This window comes from Bufo gargarizans, chromosome 5 (genome assembly GCF_014858855.1).
Source record: "Bufo gargarizans isolate SCDJY-AF-19 chromosome 5, ASM1485885v1, whole genome shotgun sequence".
Taxonomy (NCBI): Eukaryota; Metazoa; Chordata; class Amphibia; order Anura; family Bufonidae; genus Bufo; species Bufo gargarizans.
In genome coordinates, this window is record NC_058084.1 from 75,845,079 (window position 1) to 75,870,498 (window position 25,420).

The 25,420-nt window shown below is 41.1% G+C and overlaps 1 protein-coding gene across 2 annotated transcripts in view; it reads left to right on the forward strand.

Annotated features, from left to right (window-relative positions):
* Positions 1-24,034, forward strand: part of CPNE3 (copine 3) — an 85,832-nt gene extending 61,798 nt beyond the window's left edge. The window contains exons 10-16 of one of the 2 annotated variants that reach the window (XM_044292928.1): positions 7,730-7,789; positions 7,961-8,094; positions 10,192-10,246; positions 12,189-12,240; positions 17,428-17,561; positions 17,797-18,033; positions 22,037-24,033. In XM_044292928.1, coding sequence (XP_044148863.1) covers positions 7,730-7,789; positions 7,961-8,094; positions 10,192-10,246; positions 12,189-12,240; positions 17,428-17,561; positions 17,797-18,033; positions 22,037-22,147 — 783 coding nt within the window. In that variant the 3' untranslated portion in view covers positions 22,148-24,033. Of the gene's footprint in view, positions 1-7,729; positions 7,790-7,960; positions 8,095-10,191; positions 10,247-12,188; positions 12,241-17,427; positions 17,562-17,796; positions 18,034-22,036 lie in introns of both variants that reach the window. The other variant, XM_044292927.1, reaches the window with a different exon arrangement.
* Positions 24,035-25,420: the final 1,386 nt, after the last annotated feature.

Here is a 25,420-nt window from a genome sequence, read left to right on the forward strand (position 1 = left end):
TAAATGCTTAGCAATTGAAGTTGCTTTACGCCGTGTTCCGTATATTAAAAAAACATTATAAGATACAGTACAATCCACCCTTATAACTCTACAACAAGAAATAATACACTCTAAAATATCTGAAATAGAGACAAGAGTGTCTCAAATTGACAACTTAAATAATATACACCTTGAACAAATGAAAAAACTCCAACAAGAAAACAAAAAAAGACCAACAAATTAGATGATCTTGAAAACAGATCCAGAAGAAACAATCTACGTCTTGTTGGACTACCAGAAACAAGAAAACAAGAAGACATGCAATATTTTTGTAAAAATGAACTTCCAAAACTACTCGATTTATCACACAATTGCAGAGTTGAAAGAGCGCATAGGTTAAGCCATGACCCCAAAACACGCAATGCATTATTGACTAACAAAGAATGACAAAAAATAAGACCTCGTCAAATAATCATAAAATACCTGGATTACAACGACAAAATAGCAATAATGAGAGCCTTCAGAAAAAGAAGCGATCACCTACAAATAAAAGGCTCAAGGCTCCTTATTTTTGAAGACTATTCAACTGAAGTTTCAAAACGCAGTAAAACCTTCAGTAACATATGCACAGTTCTAGTCCATAAGAAAATTTGCTTCCAAATTTATACAGCTACTCTCAGAATTTTCTATAATGATGGCTCAATAGCAAGATTTAACACCTCAGATGAAGCAGAAGAAGCTTTAATCAAACACAAAATTCTCAAAAGGGACACAGTATATCCAAATAGAAACCAACATCTTTATGCATCAGCTAAATGGGAAACACAAACTCAGAACAAGAAGGAACCAGCTCACCAAATGAAGATCAAAACACATCCACATATTCTAATAGAGAAATACAAAAGACCAACCAACTACGAAAGCGATCCATATCACTAACTGATGACAAAACTACAATGACATCTCCAAGACTAGAACAGAAGATGACCATCAAACCACAAAGAAGAACGAGATCACCAAATGAAGATAGACTACACCAGTCTACAAAAAGAGACACACAAAAGGGCACCCAAACCTGTGAAAGATCCAGATCACCTCTTCCAAAAAGGTGTAAACTAAATATACAGAAAAACCACAAGGAACTAAGGCACTGGACTGGTAGGGAACATGGGGGTGAGAAACGATAGAGGGTTAGATAATTTTGACTTTTAAATCCTACTATCCTCCAAGTCATTTTCCTTGCACTTCATGTTGAAATGTAGAAAAAGTGATAAAAGTGATGTCTTACATATCAGTAGGAGAGACAGTAAAATCTTACAATTATAACGGTTATTTTAACATTTTTTTTCATCCACTCTCAATCCCTCACTCCTCTTTAAAGGGTAATTTTAAAACAAATAATGAAAAAAAAATTATGGGAAGATTTAATGGGACATCCTCAAAATATCTGAAAAAAGTGAGGTCCAAAATGCAAAACAGAGAGGCACAAAAATGAAAATGCAAAACAATCCGTTTTCATATTTAATCTCATACAGCTGGGCATATCTTATGTTATATCTTATGGTATATTATTTTATTAATATTTAAGAAAATAGTTGTAAAAGACACAGGTGTAGACAAAAAACTAAAAACTCTAGACCATTCTTGTATATTATAAGTATCATTCTTTCACAAAAGATGATGATACACACACACACACAAAAAGATACAATTAAAACATGAAAATAATCTCATGGAATGTAAAATTATTAAGATCACCAAATAAAATATCAAAGATTTTACGCCATCTTGAATGTTTTCATCCAGATATTGCTCTCTTACAAGAGACTCCCAAGATTTTCAACAAATGAAAAAATTCTGGGTAGGTGAAGTATATGGCTCATCAGCAGTACACAGAAAAGCAGGAGTCCTTACTTTAATCAACAAACATTTCTCAGGTAAAATACTTCACAACCCCCATGATAATAATGAAGGAAGATGGTCCTGCTCCCTGTGCTGCTGTCGCTTATCGGACCCCCGGCTGAAGTGACTCCTGCGGACAATAGTAACCGCCTCCCGACACCCACCCCAGAGCCGCCACATCTCAACCACCACACCTTCTACATGCAGCACAAAGCTGGAGAGCGAGGGGGCTTCAGTGACCCCGAGGACTCCTCGGAATATTACTCTGAGACCACCGCCACCTCAGGGGTGGAGGAGGATGATCCCCATCTCTATGAGCGAAGCCCATATATTATCCCTCCAAAGCCATCACACATCCTGCTGGAAGCCAGCAAGAGCCCCTCGTACCCCAAAATCATGCTGGTAAAGCCTTGCAAGGGGAGCCAAGGAGACCATGCAGACAAGACTCCTCCTGCACAGAATATAAAGGACTCTCAGGAGCCTAAAGACTGGAGAAGGTGTCACCAGGGGTCTGCATGGACTAAACAGCCCCCCAATTCCAGGACTCAGTACAGTAGTAGGCCTCAGGGCCACAGAACTACGCCACCAGCCTACTGTACAAAGGTGACAGGTCCCAGCGGCTCCATCACCACCGTGACTGCTACGGCTTCCGTGACCGTCGCAGTGCATCCAAGCTTGCCCGGATCAGTGAGGGCTTACAGCCACGAGGGTTATGAGGACAGTGATACGGACTGTGTGGAACACAGGCCCAAATGGGCCAGAGGCAAAAACCGCCACCTGGAAGTGTTTGAGCTGGAGGATGTGGAGCAGAACCGAAGCGCAGAGCACTCATCCGCTGTACGCTAGTGTTGTCCGCTCTGAGACGCTGAACTTGTACTGCAGCCCCGACCCCCGCAGAGAAGAACAAGAGATACTAATGATATAATAAGATTAAATCCATAAGTATTAGAGACTGCGAGCACGCCGTATATTATACGTGGAAATGTCTATTTAATAAGCTGACAATGTACTGTAGAGGCCAGGGAGGAGCAAGACCCCAAACCTCCCCTGCCTCCCCCCTAGTCGCCCCTCTTGTCTCCTGCAAATCAGACTCGACAGTTTTGCTGCTATTTGTTAACTCCTTTATTGCTGGAGCCATTTTTTATTTTTTTTGCGCAGTGTTCCTTTACTTCGGGAGAAAGACGACAACAACAAAAAATAATAATGAGGCACTTTCCTTCCCCGAAATAAAAGTTCTGATTCCTCTGCTCCCAATGTTCCCGCGGAGCGGTCGTTATAGATGACCTGTTATGTCATTTACATATACATAGGGGGTCTTCTGTCATAGACCGGCATTTTACCCCAATCTTTAATAGCCCCTGCGCTGCCGGAGAATGCGCCAACTAAAAATTTTGGGAAATGACCCCCATTGTATCTTCCGGCATCTATGCAACTCCTCCCGCACGGATACATTGTTTCACTGCAATTGGTTAATGTCTCAAAGGTGAATGAAAATATATTTAGGAGCGTTAACGCGGCCAATGTGACCTCTGTAATTAGTGTGGGGCCAGAAAGAGGTAGGAGGTACAAAATGCCTCAATTATGTCGCAAGCTCCAAAAGGCCTTATTTTTATTCCCCAGGCCCTTAAAATGGGCGCAGAGAGTCCGGCGCGGTGACCATGAACCCCTACCTCCGGCAGTATCCACTGTAGTCCCCCCCAGAACGTGTAGCACTGCAGATTCTCAATTACTACATGACTAATTAACCTCTGTATTAACGCCTTCACTGCCAGAATGTTGTCCAGCACTGAAGTGGTTAAGCCCCACTTTGTATCTGCTGTGAATGATGGATCGTTATGAATGGCTCTATATAAAGATATAGGATTCTATATAAGTGGCCTGTCCTGTATAGGACATTGTTATATTGGTCCCGCTTCAGGGACTGCGAGTGATTAGTATTCTGGTGTTAATTAATATAATAATTATAATTATTATTAGCGTGGTGTATATAAGATGTGAATCGGCAGCTTCTCTAACAAATATATATATAAATATTAACCCTCGTGTCACTACCGGAAGCTGCAGGGCGACGCAGCACAGACCGCGCGTCTCCCTGCGGATTCCTGCAGCAGTGACGGGAAGGGTCGGTCTAAGTGTTTGTGTCTGTTCTGTGGACTGAAGCTCGGTACAAGGTGTCGCTGCGCCAAATCTAAATTATTTATATTAAATGAAACAAAGGTTTATTTTTGTAGATTGTACAGAAGTCGTAGTCGCCGACCGAAGTCTATTTTTAAAGAGTAAAATATATATTGTCTATGATTTATAAAAAAAAAAAAAAATGAAGGAAGATGGACATTAATATTAATAGAACATAATGGTGAACACTGGTCTATATACAATATATATCGACCAAACGGAGAAAATAGAAAATTCTTTAATGATTTAACAGAACATATACAAGACAACACGTAATCAAAAATAATAGGAGATTTAAATACAGTTCTATCCACATCAGAAGACAGAAGGAAAATGACTCAAACACAGACAATAAGCCCCAGCACTACACGCAATAGGGATAAAATACTACCTGAATACATAAAAGAGAATAAACTAAAAGACGCATGGCGTTTATTATATCCAGAAGAAAACAAATTCTCACATTTTTCACACACACATTAAACATGGTCAGTCACGCATTGACTACATACTGATCAGTGAAGGAATATGTCAACGACTAAAGGAGTAAAAAATTCACCAACAAGTAATCTCAGATCATTCGCCAATATCAATATCTATTCATCCCAAACATATAAAAGGAAACAAATAAACAACTAATTTCAGATGACAATTTCAGAAAATTACTAAAACAATGGTGGAAAGAATTCAAATCGGATAGCAAAAATCACAAACAAGACCAGATCTATATTGGACAACAACAAAAACTGTAATAAGGGAACAATTAATTTCATATACAACTACACTCAAACGCAAAATAAACGAACAATACAACAAGGCCAGAAATAAATTAAGAGAAGAATACACCGCTTTCATTACACAACCTAACTAAACAAAGAAAAATGTCTCACTGCAAAATCAGATTTTGAACTATGGATAGAAAATAAAATCTATATCGTCGGTCTTACAAAGCCACCCTATACAAATACGGTAACAAAGCAGGAAAACTATTAGCAAGATTTGCAAAAGGACATCACACAACCTCCCATATACTGGCTTTAAAAAATACACAAGGAACAATACGTACAAATCCTAAGATATAAACTATTTTACACACATTTTATGAAAAACTATATCTCGAAGACAACAGAGATATGAATCAACATTCTTTCCTTGGAACCTTACAATTGCCAAAACTAACTAACGAACAAAACCTAATGCTTAATAAAGATCTCACAGAACTAAAATTCCAAAATGCTATCAAACAGATCAAAAATGGAAAAGTACCAGACCCAGACTGTTACACAGGAGAATTTTACAAAACGCTAAAAGATGGTATCACACTAGCACTTACTATGCTCTTTAACGACATACCGCTACATTCTAATATTGCTCATATAAAATTACTTCCAAAAATAGGCAAAGACCCAACAATTCCTGGATTATACAGAACGATTTCTCTAATAGACCAAGATATTAAAATAATATCCAAAATAATGGCAGATGGGCTAGCCTCTCTGTTGCCAAAACTTATAAAACCTGCACAAGTTGGATTCATCAAAGGACGAGCATCAGTCACCAACATTAGAAAGGTTTTAACTATACTAGACAGAACTAAGCACTGTTCCCAACCAGATGAACATCCAACATTAATAACCTTAGATGCTGAAAAGCATTTGACAATATAAGGTGGTCCTGGCTGGGGTCAGTGCTCGACTAAATGAACATACAGAACAACTTTAGAACGTTTCTCAACGGCCTTTATTTAAAACCTATGGCCAGAATACATACACCAGGGTTCCTATCTCCCACATTTCAATTATATAAAGGAACAAGACAAGGATGTCTTGTTTCTTTATATAATTGAAATGTGGGAGATAAGAACCTTGGTGTAGGTATTCTAGCCATAGGTTCTTATCTCCAACATTTCAATTATATAAAGGAACAAGACAGGGATGTCGCCTATCCCCATTTCTGTTTGATTTGGCCATAGAACATTAGATCATTAGAAGAATCAAAACTATACAAGGGAATCAATATTGACAAAAAGAAGTAAAACTAGCTATGTTTGCAGATTACATAATATTATTTATGTCTCAACCACAAAAACAATTAAAAAAGTACGGACACATATTCAAGACTTAAATAGCAGGACTGTATATTAACATATCTAAAAGTGAATTCTGAACAGTTCTGATGTCAGAGAGGCATAAATCTAAAACCAATATCCACACACATCACTTACTTAGGGATAAAAATTGGACGTACCCCTGACACAATATATAAATTAAACTATCCCCCTTTATTCAAAAAAATAACTGAAGAATTACAAAAATGGGAGCATTTACCACTATCATTAATAGGATGATGTCAACTATTAAAAATGGTAACATTTCCAAAATTACTATATCCACTTCAAACCATCCCTATATTATTAAAACATACAGATACAACAAACCTAAACAAAATGTTCACAAAATTTCTATGGCAAAGCAAAAAACTAAAAACTGCACTACAAAAACTAATGTTACCAAAAGAGGAAGGAGGAATAAACCTCCCAAAAATTCAAAACTACAATATTGCCTGTTTGAGTCGACACATTCTAGACTGGTTACAGGACTCAGCATTATTCCAATACTCCTTTAGAGCTTGTTCACACGAACGTATGGCGTCAGTTCCGTGCATTGGGGTCGCAATTTGTGGTCTGCAATGCACGGAGAACGTTTGTGAGGACTCCTGGATGGATCCAGACCCATTCAACTTGTGGATTTTCGTGTTCAATGGCTTAAGCACACCCTCCGTTCCACAAAAAGATAGGACATGTTCTATCTTTGTGCGGAACGGAAGTATGGAACGGAACCCCACAGAAGCACTCCATAGTGCTAACATGGGTTTCCGTCCCGTGCTTCCGTTCCGCACCGCTCCGGATTTGCGGACCCATTTAAGTGAATGGGTCCGCATCCGTGATGCAGAATGCACACGGAACGGTGTCCGTTTATTGTGTATCCGCATATGCGGTCCGCAATACGGCAACGAAACCCATACGTTCATGTGAACAAGCCCTTAGTGGAAGCATTAATAACTCCAGAAAATCTCAAAAGTCTCTTACACACAAAATACACCTACTGGCCGAACATAGCAAAGAGATCAATAGTCCTAAGAGACACACTGGTAACATGGAAAGAAATCCGAAAAATTCACAAACTACCGTATCTCTTATCTAAACGCATGCCACTATGGAACCACATAGAATTTACTCCTGGAGAAGACAGACCATTATTTAAAGAATGGAAAGAAAAGGGAATTCACACAGTGGGTCACCTAATGCATGAATCTGATAAAAGATGGCTTACAGAAAAATAAATAAAAATTAAATATAACCTAAAAAATAACCAGTTCCTTACCTACGCACAAATATCCTCTTTTTTTCAATCTAGATTAAAGAATCTAGATAAAGAAGCTACAGAAACAACATTTGATCTTTTACTGAAAACACCTCAAAATTAAAAAAAACAGTCATGTGGGGAGGCCCAGCATCTGCCACTGGGGAAAGGAAGGATCAGGCTGTACAATTTCAACTTGCCCAATCCTTTTGTTCTCGGTGGTTTACCCTCTCTCCATTCAAAATTATGAGCATGCGTATGGCTTGCCACATTTATTTACCATCACTTACGTATGATTATTCTCTTTTTAGATTACAGTAGAATACACATTTCTTGACTACATTATGGGAGGATGCCAGATGAACTTTGTTGTAAGTATGCGACATGGATTTACACCATGACTGGGGCAAAATATTCTCCCATCGTAACATAATGTAAAAAAGAGAAAAAGTTTTTTTTCTTATTTTATCTTTTTTTTTATTATATAAAGGAACAGCTGTGGTGTTTTATATCGTGACTTCTGTTTACTGTGATTAAAATAGGTTGGAATTGACTTCACGGGATCAAATGGCGATCCTAGATCACCAAACTCCCTGCACTACATTAGTCCCAACGGAGTCAACGAGTACTTGCATGCCATCTGGTCAGTGGGCTTGGTTATTCAGGATTACGACACGTGAGTCTTAATATTTTTTTCTTCGTTTTGTCTTGAGGATATGTGGGAGTGAGATATCTGTTTTCACAGAATTTTTCAATACATGATTTGGGTAGGTGTATTACAAATATTTCGCTGAAAAATTGAACCTACTTTAAAAATTAACTTTTAATAGATACTTTATAAGATAAATCCCAAATAACAATATTTTTACATATATAGATTTAGATAATGACTGCAGTATATTTTATACTGGCTGCAGTTTCATATCTAGCATAGAGAGTTCACAGGGTTCTTTTGTATTTCCAATGTGTATCACACTAGATAAAAAAGATTGTTACCACTCACGGTTATCGACGGTGATTCACAGTGGGTCCCAGACCAGGTTTTTCAGAGGATGACTGGATGTTGAGTTCCGGATCCGAATACCCTTGATATTCAGGTGTAGGTGCGGTTCCTCCACTAGCGATTTTGCCAATATGTTAGATTGGAGAAAAACGGAACAAAACAATAAGAAAATATAGGGAGGTCTGACCCTAAACTACTTGTGAGTCCCTGCCTAAAAGTGGAGAGACCCTCTGCCTAAATGCAGAGGTATCACCCCCTAATGAGGCGACCCCACTTATCGACGGCTAAACCCTGAGTGGTAGCCCTGAGAATAATCTCCCAAAAACAGAATAGTTGATCCCGACGCGTTTCTCACTGTCACTGGTTTGGTGACAGGATCATCAGGGGATATCAGATGTGACTGGCACAATCGCCCAAAAAAAGTTTTTAAGCCAGATGAGAGCTGCTGGTGTTGCTGCTAGGTGGATATAGAGATGGCAGTCCAGGACTGCAGTCATTATCTAACATATTGGCAAAATCGCTAGTGGAGGAACCGCACCTACACCTGAATATCAAGGGTATTCGGATCCGGAACTCAACATCCAGTCATCCTCTGAAAAACCTGGTCTGGGACCCACTGTGAATCACCGTCGATAACCGTGAGTGGTAACAATCTTTTTTATCTAGTGTGATACACATTGGAAATACAAAAGAACCCTGTGAACTCTCTATGCTAGATATGAAACTGCAGCCAGTATAAAATATACTGCAGTCATTATCTAAATCTATATATGTAAAAATATTGTTATTTGGGATTTATCTTATAAAGTATCTATTAAAAGTTAATTTTTAAAGTAGGTTCAATTTTTCAGCGAAATATGAGTGAGATATCTGACTGAATGATGTTACTGTGAAAGCTATTTAGCAAAATGAAGATGTTTTATTTCCAGGAGTTACATAATAATACTTTATAGTGTTACCCAGATTGTCTTGATCAAGGCCATAACTAATGTTCTACCCATAGTCTTATGACAAATTTGAAATAGAATAAAATAGCATCTACAGAGCCCACTGTCCCGGAATTGTAGTCAGCGAGCGCATGTTCATATATAGTGATACCTGCACCACAAAAACTTAAAGGGGTATTGCAAGAATGGGTGGGTTTGGCAAAACCCCCCAATTCTGCCATACCTGCGGATCCGTCTGACAAATGCATTGAAATACCGGATCCGTCTCTACGGTATTCAGTGTTCAGTATTTTTGGCTGGAGAGAAAGCTGCAGCATGCTGCGGTATTCTCTCTGTCTAAAAAACGTAAGAGGGACTGAACTGATGCATCCTAATTGCTCTCCATTCAGAATGCATTAGGATAAAACTGATAAGTTTTTTTTTCCGGTATTGAGCTCCTGTGACGGAACTCAATATCGGAAAACAAAAACGCTAGTGTGAAAGTACCCTTAGCAATCGTCAGTGAAAAACTCATTGAATCCAGAGGCCTTTCGATTTTCAAGCCCAATTTACTTCTATGGAGCCTGGGCTGCGTGAAAAAAGCACAATATAGAACATGCTGCAATTTTTCCTGAACGCAAAGATGATGCGTGAAAAACGTGTGCACAGACCCACTGAGATGAATAGGTCACGATTCAGATGGATGCTATGCGTTCACTACACGAATCGCATCCGGACAGAGCACTCGCTCATGTGAAATTAGCTGTCAGCAGCCACTGACTAGTATGCTTGTATATTATTCATTCTTTTTTGCTTAATTTCTGCATTTGTTTTATTTTTTTAGTGATAAAATGTTCCCGGCCTTCGGCTTTGGAGCTCAGATACCACCAACGGGGCAGGTAATAAAATACACAATTAGGACCAGTTCACACTGAGAGTTGATCTTGAGGCGTGTTCCGCCTCAAGATCAACTCCAAAAAATACCTAAAAACAGCCTTCCATGCATTTCAATGGGAAGTAGCACATGCTTTTTTTTTTTCACAATAAAAAAGCTGGTCCTGATAAATGTCCCCCTATATTTTAGGTCCCACAGTACAGTACAATGAAAATAATTACATGATGTTCTCCCAGAGATATGACGTTTGTAGTGATGAGCGAGAATGCTTGGCTGAATACCTGTTCGGCTCGAGCATCGCTATGCTTGGCCGAATAATCGGGCATCCCCTGCTCGGAAGAGAAGAGGGTGTCTGGTTCATAAAAAAAAAGTTAGAAATTGATGGAAACCCCATCAAAATAGTTTAGCAACAGCATTAAAAGGATAGCTGAATGCATCTTAGACTTCTATTATGTACGACATACAATAGACAACCACACAAAGGCTATATGCCAAAAGCCAGGTATGTACAAGCCATCCATCTATCCATAAGACAGATAACGGCCAGAATACCTTACAATGGCAGCCTCGTGCACTATGAGACATTCCAAACCAGCTCTCATCTGTAAACCTCAGTTATTTTGCATCTGTTGGATGGCTTGGGAGGACCTGCACACCTAGATCAATATCATTAGGACGACAAAAAGTTTTCCAATTATCCTAACATAATATTCAATAACCTTTCTATACAGTTTTGTCATGTAAAAACTAATTTGCATAAACATGGACTATTGGTAAAGACATGCAAATGAGCAGAATCTGCCTTGTTTTTCAGCGGTCATAAGACTATAAAAACCAATAGATGCCGCTATTGCGTTATGAACAGCGCCCTCTATTGGTTTTACAGTCTTATGACAAGACAAATATTCTTGTCAGAAGACTATGAAACCAATAGAGGGTGCTGTTCATAACGCAATAGCGCCCTCCATTGGTTTCATAGTCTTCTGACAAGAATATTAAACTGTATTCTTATGACAAGCTTATTAGCCTTTTGCATGGAAAATTCACAATTAGAATATTCGCAATCTACACTCGGATGATATCTGATACTGGGAAAGCTGGTTAATAACTCACAATCTACACTGAGTTATTACCCAGCTTTTCCAGTGTCAGATATCATCACTGACTTGCTACATAATTATTACATAATATTCGCTATATTGCTATATATTTGTTTTTTAGAATATTCGTAATATTCTAAATAAAGAATATATAGCAATATAGCGAATATTATGTAATAAGTCAGTGATCATATCTGACACTGGAAAAGCTAGGTAATAACTCAGTGTAGATCGCAACCTTAAAAAAAGGTTATTGAATATTATGCTAGGACAATCGGAAAACTTTTTGTATTCCGAGCAGGGGGTGCCTGGTTGTCTCCCATTGACTTCCATCATACTCGGGTACTTGGCCGAGCACACGAATATAGCTCCAGACATAGACATTGCAGTGTTAAAGGGGTTCTCCAGGATTAGAAAAACATGGCTGCTTTCTTAATAAAACAGCACCACCCCTCTTCACAGGTTGTGTGTGATATTGCAACTCAGTCCTTTTGACTCCAATAGGGGTGCAATAACTAACACAACGCATCGACAGGGGTGGTACTGTTTTTTGGAAGAACGCAACCATGTTTTTCTAATCCTGGACAACCCTTAACATTTCTTTCATCTGTTTTGTTACTATACTCCATATTCCAGAATTTCCTACTACACTAAAACTGGATGACCCACTTATCTGACCCCAATCAAGTGGCTTCACCGGGGGCACGGCTATAATCTTAATAGTGGTAACGGCCATCATTTTACTCACGTGTGTTGGAGGCGTCTCCTCTGCCCCACATATGTGCATGATGCTCTCAGAGAAATGGCCTTTCTATATCTACACTTGTTGTATTTTGTCTATTTCAGGTCTCGCATGAATTCCCGCTAAATTTTAACCCATCAAATCCGTTCTGTGCTGGTAAGAGTTTGCACAATTAGGTTGTAATCAGAGTGTGAGCACATGGGGTAATCACACTGCAGGGTAATGGCTTGAACTACATCACTGATGCCTATTAGCCTGGGGATGAATGTGGCCCTCGTGAGCCTGACACGAGGCTGCAAGGGAAAGTGGCTTCATGTTCTGCATCTGCTTTCTCAATAATAATGGTCATGTATGTACCCGGAGCGCCCTGCCTGACTGTAGGAAGTGGGTCTGTTTTATCCTCTCTCATGGGGGCACTGTGGTAGTGTGTGCATACTTGTCTATTTGGAGTTTTTATTTTTTATTTTTCTTGAACCAACCTGTTTTAGCTAAATAAACAGAGAAAAGGGCAATTACAAATGTGAGCCAAGTGTAAGGCAGGTGATGAGGATGACCATTACATGTTGTGGCAGGCGCAGCACTATGAAGTGCCTTTTGCGCTGTGGCATTAGAAAAATTCTGATATCTCTGACTTTTTAGTCTAACCACACTGTCTAATAGGCTCCATTCACACATCCACAATTCCATTCCGCATTTTGCGGAACGGAATTGCGGACCCATACATTTCTATGGGGCCAACTTCCTGCTCCGCAATTCCGATCCTGAAAAAAATAGAACATGTCCTATTCTTGTCCGCAATAGCGGACAAGAATAGGCATATTCTCTTTGTGCCGGCAATGTGCGGTCCAAAAAATGCAGAACGCACATTGCCGCTGTCTGTGTTTTGCGGATCCGTGGATGCGCAAAACACACACGGATGTGTAAATGGACCCTTACTCTGTAATTCCTCTAGCGCCGTTCTATGGAAACAGTAGGTTTAAAGAGCACACCAAATGCTTCAAATAACTTTAACTTTTCTTCATATAACACTGCTGCCTCCGCAGCAGATAGTCCATGTACAAAACACATTTTGCCTAAAGATATATGAAATGGCGGTATGCATAAGATGGTGGTTCAACTGTTCAATCTTGTCATTCAAGATAAAATGGTGGATATATTTCTCTCGAGTATCTGTAATATCACTTTAAGTTATTTAAGCACTTTATGATCTCTCTAAGAGGTATATCTGAGGTCTAACTAATAGTTCACTCGCTGAATTTGGTTGCAATTTGCAATATGCAGTTAGCAGTAACTATTTGCAGATTGGTTGAGTATGATCTGGTATGGTTGTATGCAATTTGGAATTTGAATTTGTATGTGAACTTTGTAGTTTGCAATTGGTGTAACTGTAAGTAAACACACATATAACTGGTTCAGTATACAGTTCTAATCATTACATTAACAATAGGAACATTATATCGTCCGTTCAGTTTCTCTCTCTGGTGAATAATGATTCCAGCAGCTCCTGCTAGGGGAATTTCACACACAGGCTGTGTGTGAGGCTGGCTGTGATTGGTCAAGACTCCTGCTGTGTGTGAGGCTGGCTATGATTGGTCTAGACTCCTGCCCAGCAACAACAGTTTAACTCTATGCTTTCTGTTGTTTCTGCTGTGTTATTGAGCTTACCTCACATCCATATAATGAGTCTTAAAGGAATATTATCTTTTCTGCTTCTGTGAACACAATATATAACAGTTATATGACATCCAAACATGAAGTCACTGTAAATAACTCTGCTTTTGTCTTTAACACACAAACGTAGGAACTGTATTAAGGTTATTGGCAGGTCTGGCTGTATAAACACACAAGCTATATTAGCAACCTAGGACAGGTCTTAGCTGGCCAGATACACATGTCATGGATGCAGCCCGGGCACAGCAGAAACAGTCAGCTTTACTGTAGTATGGCAATATAATAGTACAGCACCCGAGGGATATCCACAGGGGTTCATGTACGAATGCCAGTTTGGTGAAAAAAAAGGCGCAAGAGTTGTTCTTGTGCGGATTTCGCACTTTGCAATGGAAGGGTAAGATCTGTGGAAAATCTGCATCTAATCCACACCAAACAATTTAAAAACCACACCAAAATTGGGCCCAAAAAAGCAATAAATAGTGTAGATTTATGTGCGTTTTTTTTTTTTGCGGATTTTCTGCACACAAATCTTCACCTTGTGCAGCTACCATTATAGTCATGCTTCATTCACACTTTAGTGTTTTGATCAGTGATTTCCATCCGTGATTTTGAGCCAAAACCAGGTCTGGCTCTAAACACAGAAAAGGTGCAGATCTTTGCCTTAGGCCTCTTGCACACGACCGTGTGTCTCCCGTGGCCGTATTGCGGCCCGCATACAGCGGGTCCGCAATACACGGGACACCGGCCGTGTGCCTTCCGCATCACGGATGAGGACCCATTCACTTGAATGGGTCTGGAAATCCGGAGATGTGATGCAGAACGGAACGGAACCACGGAATGGAAGCACTACGGAGTGCCTCTGTGGTGTTCCATGCTTCCGTTCTGCAAAAAGATAGAACTTGTCCTATCTTTTTGTGGAACGGACGGATTGCGGACCCCATTCAAGTGAATGGCGTTGTGATCCGCATGCGGCTGGCCCGCGGTCGGTGAGCGTGCATTGTGGACCGCAAATTGTGGTCCGCAGCACGGGAACAGGCAGCACACGTTCGTGTGCAAGAGGCCTTATACCTAATGTCTGTGGAGGCTCGAATCCTGGTTTTGGCTCACAATCACTGACCCAGACACTGACGTGTGAATGAGGCTTCAGTGTGATCTGTTTGGCTACGTTCAGGTCAGTTACGTCCTGAATCAGACGTTCAGTTTTTTGTTGTTCTGCTCCTATAATTGAGCAGAGCAATGGAAATCAATAGCGGCGGTGTGAACCCAGCCTAACAGGCACACTTGGCATGATGACTAGGTTGAGGGAAGTGAGCTTGGGATGCTACATACGAAGTCACTTCAGTCAAACTTCAGATTAATACTGTACGGAGATCCATGCGTTTTAATACTGTACAGAGACAGATCTCCATACAGTATTATTCTGAAGTTTTGAAGGAAGTGAGTTTGGATGTAGCATCTGTAGCTCGCTTCGCTCAACACTCAACACTAATGATGACGTGCAACACTATACTTCCTGGGGTCTCCTAAGCTAACCCACTTTAGTCCTTCCCATTTGGCTGGGGTCTCCAGACTGGCGCTGTTCACTGGAGTTTCACTAGGTCACTCCATTCTCTTCTCGTTGAACCAGTACATGGGAACTAATATCCGTCCTCTTCCGTCGTTCTACGCACAGGTTAGAAATAGTTCTACAGGTGGTAATCATATATAACAGTCTCTGCAGGTACAAAAAAACAAATGACAATAATCCCGCACACAACCAGAGGAGGGTGTGAAATGGTGAAATGTGAAATGTTTGTGTCTACCTCTTGACTCTGCCCTTGCTGAACGAAAACATCTTTATCCATTAAATAGGCTCTCCTGAGGAGAGAAGACACATTGAGCAGTACTTACTCCTCTGTAGCCTATTCCGCGATCCTTGCTGACATAACCACCGGACTGGGTGCAGGCTCTTCATCTGATGTCACAACCAGATGTGCTCCTCTTTCTTTCTGTTCGCTACATCTACAATATGCAACTGAACAGGAAGAAAGAGGAGCAGTCAGGTGGTCACGTGATCCCAGCTAGAATTGCAGAAGCGGCAAAGCGGCAGAACACCAAATGGCTTTTATCATGTAGAGAAAGTTAATACAAGGCACTTGCTGGCTGGATAATTTTTCCATCACATTATACACTGCTTGTATCCAGGGGTTACGTGCACCCTGAAATCAAGCAGTGATGGTCGTGCTTGCACACTATAGGAAAAGGTGCCAACCTCTGTGGTGGGTGGGACCCTGGGAGTGCGCATAGGTATACATGCTCAGCAACTCTCCTTCCCGACCACCTTGTCTGTGCGCTGCAGTGGTGGTCGTGACCCCTGGATATGAACAGTGTATAATGTGATAGAAAAATGAATCAAGCCAGCAAAGGAGGCAATATGGACAATAGGGGCGGATTGGCCATAGACCTTACAGGGAAAACTCCCAGTGGGCCAATGCTCAGGGGGCTGCCCAAGCCTTCCTCTCTGCCGCTGGGTGGGTCTGCTGTGAGAATCAGGTATTCATATACTCGGCCAGCAACCACACATGCCCTCCAGAATTCAACTGCTGTGGCCCGCATCTCACCTCCTAAGCCATCTGCTCCATATTGGAGACAACTGGAGGAGGAGGACAGAAAATGGCGTTTATTGATGGCCACCACAGAGGGACAGATTTTGGGATAGTATATTATGCTGCGCTGTGGTATATGGTTCTGATGGGACGGTATTTAGCGATATGGTATTGCTGACCCCGCATACTTGTGTTGCTCGGCCTTCTGTAAATTTGGATATCGCCTACAACATGGGGACACTTTTTTACTTTTTTCCCAGTCCGTCCCTGATGGACAATCACAACACTTGTACTAACTTTCTCTACATGATGAATGCCATTTGCTGAAGTGACACAACCCCTTTAAAGTGTCTTCTGTCCATAGGTTTGCGAAAGAGGCTTTTTCGATAGAGGCCCAGAGAACGCCTTTAATAATATATGACGACTGTGCCACCCTTTTATATACTGTTTAATGCCTCTAAGGATTACATGACTTCTTGTGGGAAGGACATGGGCATAAAGTCTATGGGGGTCATTTATTAAGCTGATATTGTAGGCGTATTTCAGGCGCAGATTGAGGCACAACAGTTAGCTGCTGCACAATGTGCGACTTCTCCCCGCTCACGCCAGGTGTAAAATAGTGGGCATGGCGTGGAAGGGGCGCCAGGCCAGTCTCATTTACCATTTTCTGCACCTGTTTTAGGCATAGTAAAAGGTCTATATGTGAGACAGCTCGGAAGCGGTCTTACATTTAGAACTGGCGCTGGATGTGGAGAGGCCGGCACCTCTTCATAACTTCGGCAGATCCACCGCCAGTGCAAGGCTTTATTAAGATAAGCGTCTAAAACGCCGGTCTTAATAAATGTGCCCCCTATATTTATGCCCCTGCCAGCTTATTTTACAGTCTTCTAGATGCTAATACAAACTTGAGTATAGACTCCATGCCCACTCCTGTGCACCCCGAATTTGGCAGCAAAATTTCACAAAGTATTAAGTACTCCATGTGCTCCCACTTTGTAACCCTGTGTTTAGCCTGGAACACTTTACTGGTTTATTATATATTGTTTTCTCATACAGCACTGTATTCACATATTCGTTATGATCGCAGGTATCGAGGGAATTGTATCTGCGTACCGCAGTTGCCTCCCCCAAGTAAAACTATATGGACCCACCAACTTTTCTCCAATCATCAACCACGTGGCCAGATTTGCTGCGGCTGCCTCACAACAACAGACTGCTTCGGTAAGTGCTGGGGTTATTCAAAAACTATACTTTCTTTATGGCTGCAGGACTTTGCCCAAATTGACATAGAATTCCAATAACTGTTTTCAGCTCTCTGCACATGCGTCCTTCTGTTCAGGATTCGGGGTCTCCTCTACTACACCTGTATATTTCTCAGGGCCCATCAATGTACCTATGATCCATTTGCGGCGCATACATATTCCCCTGTGTAAAGCTGTCGTTCTTTATTTCTCAGCAATACTTTGTGCTCCTGATCATAACCGATGGAGTGATAACGGATCTTGATCAGACTCGACAAGCCATCGTCAACGCTGCCAAACTCCCAATGTCCATAATAATAATTGGCGTTGGGGGTGCTGACTTTAGTGCCATGGAATTTTTGGATGGAGACAACGGAGGACTGCGATCACCTACTGGGGAGATGGCTATAAGAGACATTGTGCAGTTTGTGCCTTTCAGGAATTTTGCACAGGTTTGTTTATTGCTAGGTAGATGATGATGATGATTGCGATGATGATATTCATGCTATTTTCTTATGTTATTTAGGTTGTAGATGCCTGCATGCATTTTTCTGCTGAAGGCCACATGTACACGGAGGCCGTAAGGTGCACATAAGTCTTTCTTGGCTCTTTACTACAGAGCTGCAGGGACTGCTTGTGCTGCTGTATGGTGTATGTCATGCGTTACTGTCATATGGCATCCGATGGAACATAGTACAATTTTAATCTGATAGGGTTTGTGCAGAAAAAAACCTTACACATTCAAATGTCATGTTAGGTAGAAGACACAAATATGATTTAGGCCTCATGCCTGTATCCGTTTTGCGATCTGAAAATCATGGATCTGCAAAATACAGATGTGGTCCATGTTGTGTCCCGCTTTTTTTTGCAGACTCATTGCCTGCGGACAAGTATATATTCTATCTTTTTGTGGAACGGACATGCGGATGCGGAAAGCACAGATAAAATGTGGACAGCACATGTATTTTGCGGATTCATGATTTATGGACTGCAAAACAGATACCGTTATGTGCATGAGGCCTTAGGGATTCAGAGTAGCAGTATAGCATCTATACGTATCTGCCGCCATACATAAAGTATAGCTCTATTTCAATGTTTCACACTGTTTAGCTTACAGGTGATTGCCGAGACTTGATACAATTGTAGCAGACTCTCGGCTGTGAAATATATTAGGTCTGCCCCTGTTGTTTGTCAGCGAATGGAAGCATTCTTGTTTTCATCCATTCGCTGACAGCAACAAACATGCAGAAAAGTTTTTCTTACATAGATTCCTTTAAAAGGGAATGTGTCATCAGAAAATGACCTATTGTTAAAATCCAATTTTTATGGTAACCATATTTTTTTGAATTTTTGGTGAGGTGTTTTTTTTTGTTCCATGTCACCATCTGTATTAAAAAAAAAATCCTGCAGTTTTCACACTAGCCACTAGGCCTAAGGTATGTTACGACTTCCTGTCTTTTGAGAGCAGCCCCATGGGCCATAGATACAATGGACAGGAGCTGACCTCATTGACTTCTGAAGGAGAGTATTCTAGGCATGCTCTGTGCAGAGGTGAGGAGGGAGTAGATAGGCTGTGGTATCACCTATTGTGAATGGGGGATCCTGCCCTATCTATATAGAGGTGTTACTTGTCATTGTAATCCTGCCTGTGGTGATAATTATAATGGCTACTAAGTGGCCAGTGTGAAAATTGCAGAATTATATACATCTTTTAAATATAATCACCGTGAAAAATTAAAAAAAATTCCAAAAATATGTTTAACACAAAAATGTGATTTAAAGAGCAGGTCATTTTCTGATGATACATTTCCTTTACGTACTGTAGCACAGAATTTGAAATGAAAATCAAATGTCTTGGCCGCTTCCATTGGTTTCACCAATATATGTAATATGCATGGTTGCCATGTTCTCACCCCCAGCACTAAAGGGTATTTTTCAGACTATAAGATGCACATGATTATAGGATGCACCCCGGGGGTAGGCAACAGAAAAATGTTTAATCAAAATGAAACTTCCCTGGTTGTCTAAGGAAGCAAAAGGGTTAATGTGACCAACATCAGTCTAGGGTAGTGCGTCCTTTCTTGGTGTTTTAGGTTAGAAGCAGGGGCGTAGCTATAGGGGGTGCAGAGGTAGCAGTCGCTACCGGGCCCAGGAGCCTGAGGGGGGCTAAATACCCCTGTGCCACTTAAGACACTGGCATTATAGAAAGTGCATACTGGTCAATTTACACCTCTGGCTGGAGGGAAGGGGTTAGGTTAAGAATTTGGCATGAGGGGGTGCCCTTTCAATGTTTGCCTCAGGCAGCAGGAAGGATATGTGCTCCCCTGCCAACAAGCACTGAGGGACAGAGGCCCAAGCTAAACTCTTGCACCAGGCCCTATGAGCTTTTAGCTACGCCCCTGGTTAGAAGAGTGGGTTACTACTTTATTCACCATCATTTATTAGCACACCCCAGTGCCCCCTAACACCCTGCTTGATATAAATCACATCTGGTGAAGTTGCCATTCTGTCTGGTACCTATGTTTGCCAGTGGCACGCAATCATTTTTATGTGTGGCGTTAGACTATTTTTTATTTTTTTTTATATGATCCCACACTTGCTATATTATCTTGTGGCACACAATCATTGTAAGACTTGTCCCCTCCACAGGGTATAATAAAGGCACAATATGCCAGACACTCCAGCTGCGTTGTTGGGGCTTCGTCCAGAGAGAAAGCAGGTTTACACAATGCATCACCAGGCTGGGAGAGGGGGTAACTCAGATTTATGGGCAGGATATTTCTCGAGCATGGTATTAAAGGGGTACTTAGAGTTAGGCAGATTTGCCCCACATGGTGCTGTCCTCCATTGTTTGTAGGTTGCTTTGTGAGGGAAGCAAGGATCCCTGCCTTGTAGGCTGCTGCTCTTGGCACTAACAGAAGGCTCGAACTTGCCCACAGGGGTACAGGTGAATCCCCTGGTGGGCCCCTGAGCAAGTCTACTATCCCCTGCACAACTGGCATATAACACAATAGAGTGATAGACTGGTTGAGATGTTGTATGCTGCCTACATTTATCTATATGTAGTACATGTTTATATAACGGGTATATTATTTCAGAAACTATCCAGCTTATTATCATAGATGCATCAGGTGGCTGAGATGACTTCTAGGTACAAAGACAGGCCAACCAGTATCCTCTTTTATTGAGGACCAACCTTATCAAAGTCGCTGCAGGGACTCTTGTCTGCTGCTGTGTGAGCAGGTAATATTTAAATGTTTGGGCCCTCAAAACAATTTTTTACTGGTGGGCCCTAGGCACCCCAGTCGAACACTGACTAACAATAAGCGTCGAGGAGGTTTGCACAGTGAGTCGTCAGTAGGCTATGGTGCAGAGTTTTGGTTCTTCTCTTTGGTCATTGTCTATGAACCTGATATCATTAGAGGACTTTTTTAGCCGGCATAAATCGCCAATATGCTTTGCTACTTGCCTGATAGTCTGCTGGTGGTGAAAATCGAGGTCCTGACTGTGGGGCATGGGCAGGCTGTGAAGATGGCGTGTACACCATTTGGGAGAAAGTTAAAGAACCGAAGAACAGGCCAGTAGTTGGTTTTGCTTAAATTAGTCAGGTATTTCAATAAATTGTTTAGGAGCTGAGAATATGCTCCCTGACTGCAGAATAGACTCGGGGACTATTTTAAGATTTTTTTTTTTCTTGCATCTTATAGTCTGAAACCTATGGTAAGTCTGGAAGACAAGCCCAGTCCAGGAGAGTTTTTTTTCAGCACTTTTAATTTTTTTTTATGTGAACAATCTCAGCTAGCTCTGACACGCCCCAATTTCCTCTGCATTGGTCAGTGTGTCCTCTGCCTGCACTTATTATGTGTGTTAAAATATAAGGTTCTGTAAAGCGTACTAAAGTTTGCATAATAGCTGTGCTTTTTTGTACAATTATAACTGTGAAAACATAGGTGTTTTTGGACTTACCTGAAGTCCTTTTCAGACATTATTATCCCTTGCTTCAGCTGCACATATAGATGCATTTCACTAAGAAGCAGGGGTATATCCCTTGAATTCTGCCAGCACTGTACTGCTGTGACATCCTTTCCCTTACTTCCCACTGTGCTTGTTTTCAGCTCTGGAGCTCACAGAACAGATAAAGAGGGAGAGGTCTCCTGTTGTCTTCAGAAGCAGTGTAGAAGCTCACAATCTCAGCTACATAGCTCTGAAACGCCCCAATTCCTCTCTGCCTTCTTCTGAGTACCAGGGACAGATCTTGCCTGACAACAGGCAGTGGACTTCTTATTAGGTGGAACTGAGACCCTCTAGTGGTTGTGACTTTACATTTTTTTTCAGATGGAGGCAGGCAGATTTTTTTAATTAAGTGATTTAGAAATTTGCTAATTACACCATTCTGTATAAAATTACATTAAAGTGACTCTTTAATATAATTTTTCCTTGTTTCCTTTACCGTAGGCTCCAAAGGAAGCGCTTCAACAGAGCGTCTTGGCCGAGATCCCACAACAAGTCGTCTCCTATTTTAATACATACAAACTAAAGCCACCAAATGACCCCGCTGCCAAATGAAGACGCTGCCGTGACCTTAATAAGTGGTGTAGATTATATATGTATAGTAACCCTTCTGTATATAACATGTCCTTATTGTAATATGCTAAGATGCCACAGAAAAGTTACAACTCTTATTTTATAACTTTTACTTATCTGCCAAATCTGCCGACTATCACACTATTGCGGGTTTGATTTCATCATTTTTTATGACAGCTTATGTGACTTGCTGGAGCCGCCGGGTCATCCACAGTGACAGCCTCATTATATAAAAGACGCGGCGATGGGTCTGTAGTACATCTGGGAAATGCTGTGTATAATGTGGGACTGTAATTGGATAGGTCTTTATTCATCTCTCATGGTTTATCATTTCAACATACGGTATATTGAACTAGACAGTCTAACAGAAAATGGAAAACCCAAGAGACTCCTCTTAATTCTAGGATACGTTTGAACTGTCTGCGGAGCTTCACAATTCGCAGTTCATCTTTCTCATTAGTTTAAAATGGTCTGATATTGAGGTAAAGGTGAGAGTTCTGCAGAACTTAGAACTTCAAAAAGTCATTGCGGCAGGAGTTACTATTGACCAAGGATGACCCTTTTCTGGTCCAAGGGACGCACAGTCCTATTGAACCACTCCCAAGGGCCACAATAAAACTTGAAAGGGTATTATCATCTCAGAAATTTATGGTATATCAAAAGTATCTGTCCTAAATGTTGTTTCCACTTACAGAACCCCCAGGTATCAGGAGATTGGGCGTTCCCTTCTTCCCTCTTCGCAGGTAACCATGCGTGTGGCTGTCTCCATTGTAGTTTTCCGAAATGACCAAGTGCCACACTGCTCTTATAAAACTAGAATGAAGATGGTTGCATGCATCCAGATGGTTAGTGGCCCCAGTGCTGCAGGTTGTGCACACCTGCTGTAGACCAAATACCTGCAATGACTATGCACACAAAGAAAGCTAAGCTACAGTATGTAAGTACCATTGGAGCAGTTGTCCCTCACATTACAAGTGCATTGTCCAACCTGCCTAGTGAAGACATTTTTGGGGCAAAAGGTTAAAAAGGGTTAAAAAAATAAAAGCAGTAATACTCAGCCTCACCAATTTCACCACAGCTCCTGTTTGATCATTTACCAGGTCCTTGCTGGTCTCTACTTCTTGGTGCTAGCTTGACAAACAGGAAATAGCTGCTCGGCCAACCACCGGGTGAGGCGGGTCAACAATTCAACTAGTAATTAGATGGCATTTCCTGTGTGTGGAGACAGGACCAGGAAGTAGATACTGGCAGGAACCTGGGAAATGCTGAAACGGGAACAGAAGGGATCAGTGAGGAGGGTATCACTTTTTAAATTTTTGAATCCACTCCTTTGCCCAAACTTTTTCCCAACTGGACATCCCCTTTAAAGGAGTTGTCCTATCTCAGTCTTTCATGGTCGAGATGAGAATAACCCACAGTAAGCACTGACCCAGGGTGGCCAGAGTTATGGAAACATCTGAGCGGTCGGGGCTCTGCTGTTTCCATAACTCCCAAGGCAGTGAATGGGAACTATACCAACAGCGTAGCACAGTTATTTCTCCTGCTTCTGTAACTTGCTTACTTGGGTTATCTTCATGTTGGGCATGAAAAGCTGAGATAGGAAACAGCCCATTTATGAAACTGACTTATTTCCATGCACAAAACTGCAGGTTTTCTTTGCACATTTACTCATATTGAAAATTACAGCATACTACTCTTGAGAGCAAACATATGAGTTATGTTGTTGGCTATTGTTTTAATAGTTTTACTTATCGATTATTGTAAAATTTTTATATATTGTTATTATTGTAGGTTGTATCTCATTTATGTTTATATAAAGCAGATTCATTTTAACAAAATGTTGTTTTTACTTTCTCCAATATTGAGGGATGGAAAGAGTTATGTCTGATAACAGGACTTTCTGTGAAATAGGTTCTAGACTTCAAAAGGGTTTTCTGGTTTGCATTAATATACTTTAAACTTATCATTTATAAAGGTCTCTGTAATGTATTCCTTTTATCTTTATTGCTGTTTTCCATTCTGGGATGTGGTCACATGACCATGTCCATGCAGCTGTTTACTTCTTGTGATATGTCCATATATGTGTCAAAACAGCAACTGTGATAGGGGAGTGTCCATGTAAGTACCTGGTGGGAGGAGCTATAAACTAGCTGGGCGTTGTTAGGGGCAGTAATAGGGGAGTGTCTATGTAAGTACCTGGTGGGAGGAGCTATAAACTAGCTGGGCATTGTTAGGGGCAGTGTTAGGGGAGTGTCTATGTAAGTAGCTGGGTGGGAGGAGCTATAAACTAGCTGGGCGTTGTTAGGGGCAGTGATAGGGCAGTGTCTATGTAAGTAGCTGGGTGGGAGGAGCTATAAACTAGCTGGGCGTTGTTAGGGGCAGTGATAGGGCAGTGATAGGGCAGTGTCTATGTAAGTAGCTGGGTGGGAGGAGCTATAAACTAGCTGGGCGTTGTTAGGGGCAGTGATAGGGGAGTGTCTATGTAAGTAGCTGGGTAGGAGGAGCTATAAACTAGCTGGGCGTTTGTAGTGGCGATGCTGGAGATGTGGCAGAGAAAGGAGAAGTGCATCATGTGTTTGGTTGGATACAGGAACAGGAAGTGCTACATACAGGATGGAAACAAACCAGAGAGATTTGTGTAGATGGTGAAAACGGGTCAGGAAAAGTCCAAACTGAAAAAAAAACACAAGGGCATGACGTATATGGAATAAGCAACTACATGAGCAGATCTGTTAAAAATCATAGTAATCCTAGAAAGCCCCTTAAGACGCAGGGAGATTTTCCCCCACTTTGGGTGGGAAAAATGTGTCTTATGGGGTGAAAAATACGGTATTACTTTATTATAAAAAAAAAAGTAATATCACTTATATATTACTTGCATAATACCCTATTCACGTCCTAAGCTATATGAAAAATTCTGCTTGTTTCTGAGCTAACAACTCCCAGGAATACCTTCTGGTTCATTGTCTGGACATTCTGTGCTGATTTAGGCTTTATCAAGAGAAAGGACTATTCTTTTTGCGATACAAACAAGAATATGACATGTTTTATCATTTGTGGAATGGCCACACAGATCCACAATAAATAAAATGAATGGCTCAGTGTGCTATCCACAAAAAATACAGGAAAATAGGCTTGTGTGCATGAGGCCTTACAATTTGGAATGTGCATGGCAGTAAACCAGTTGCAGACAGCAGAACCTCTACGTGTAACGCCAACACCCCTGTTACTTCTAGAGGCTCATTTGCATACATT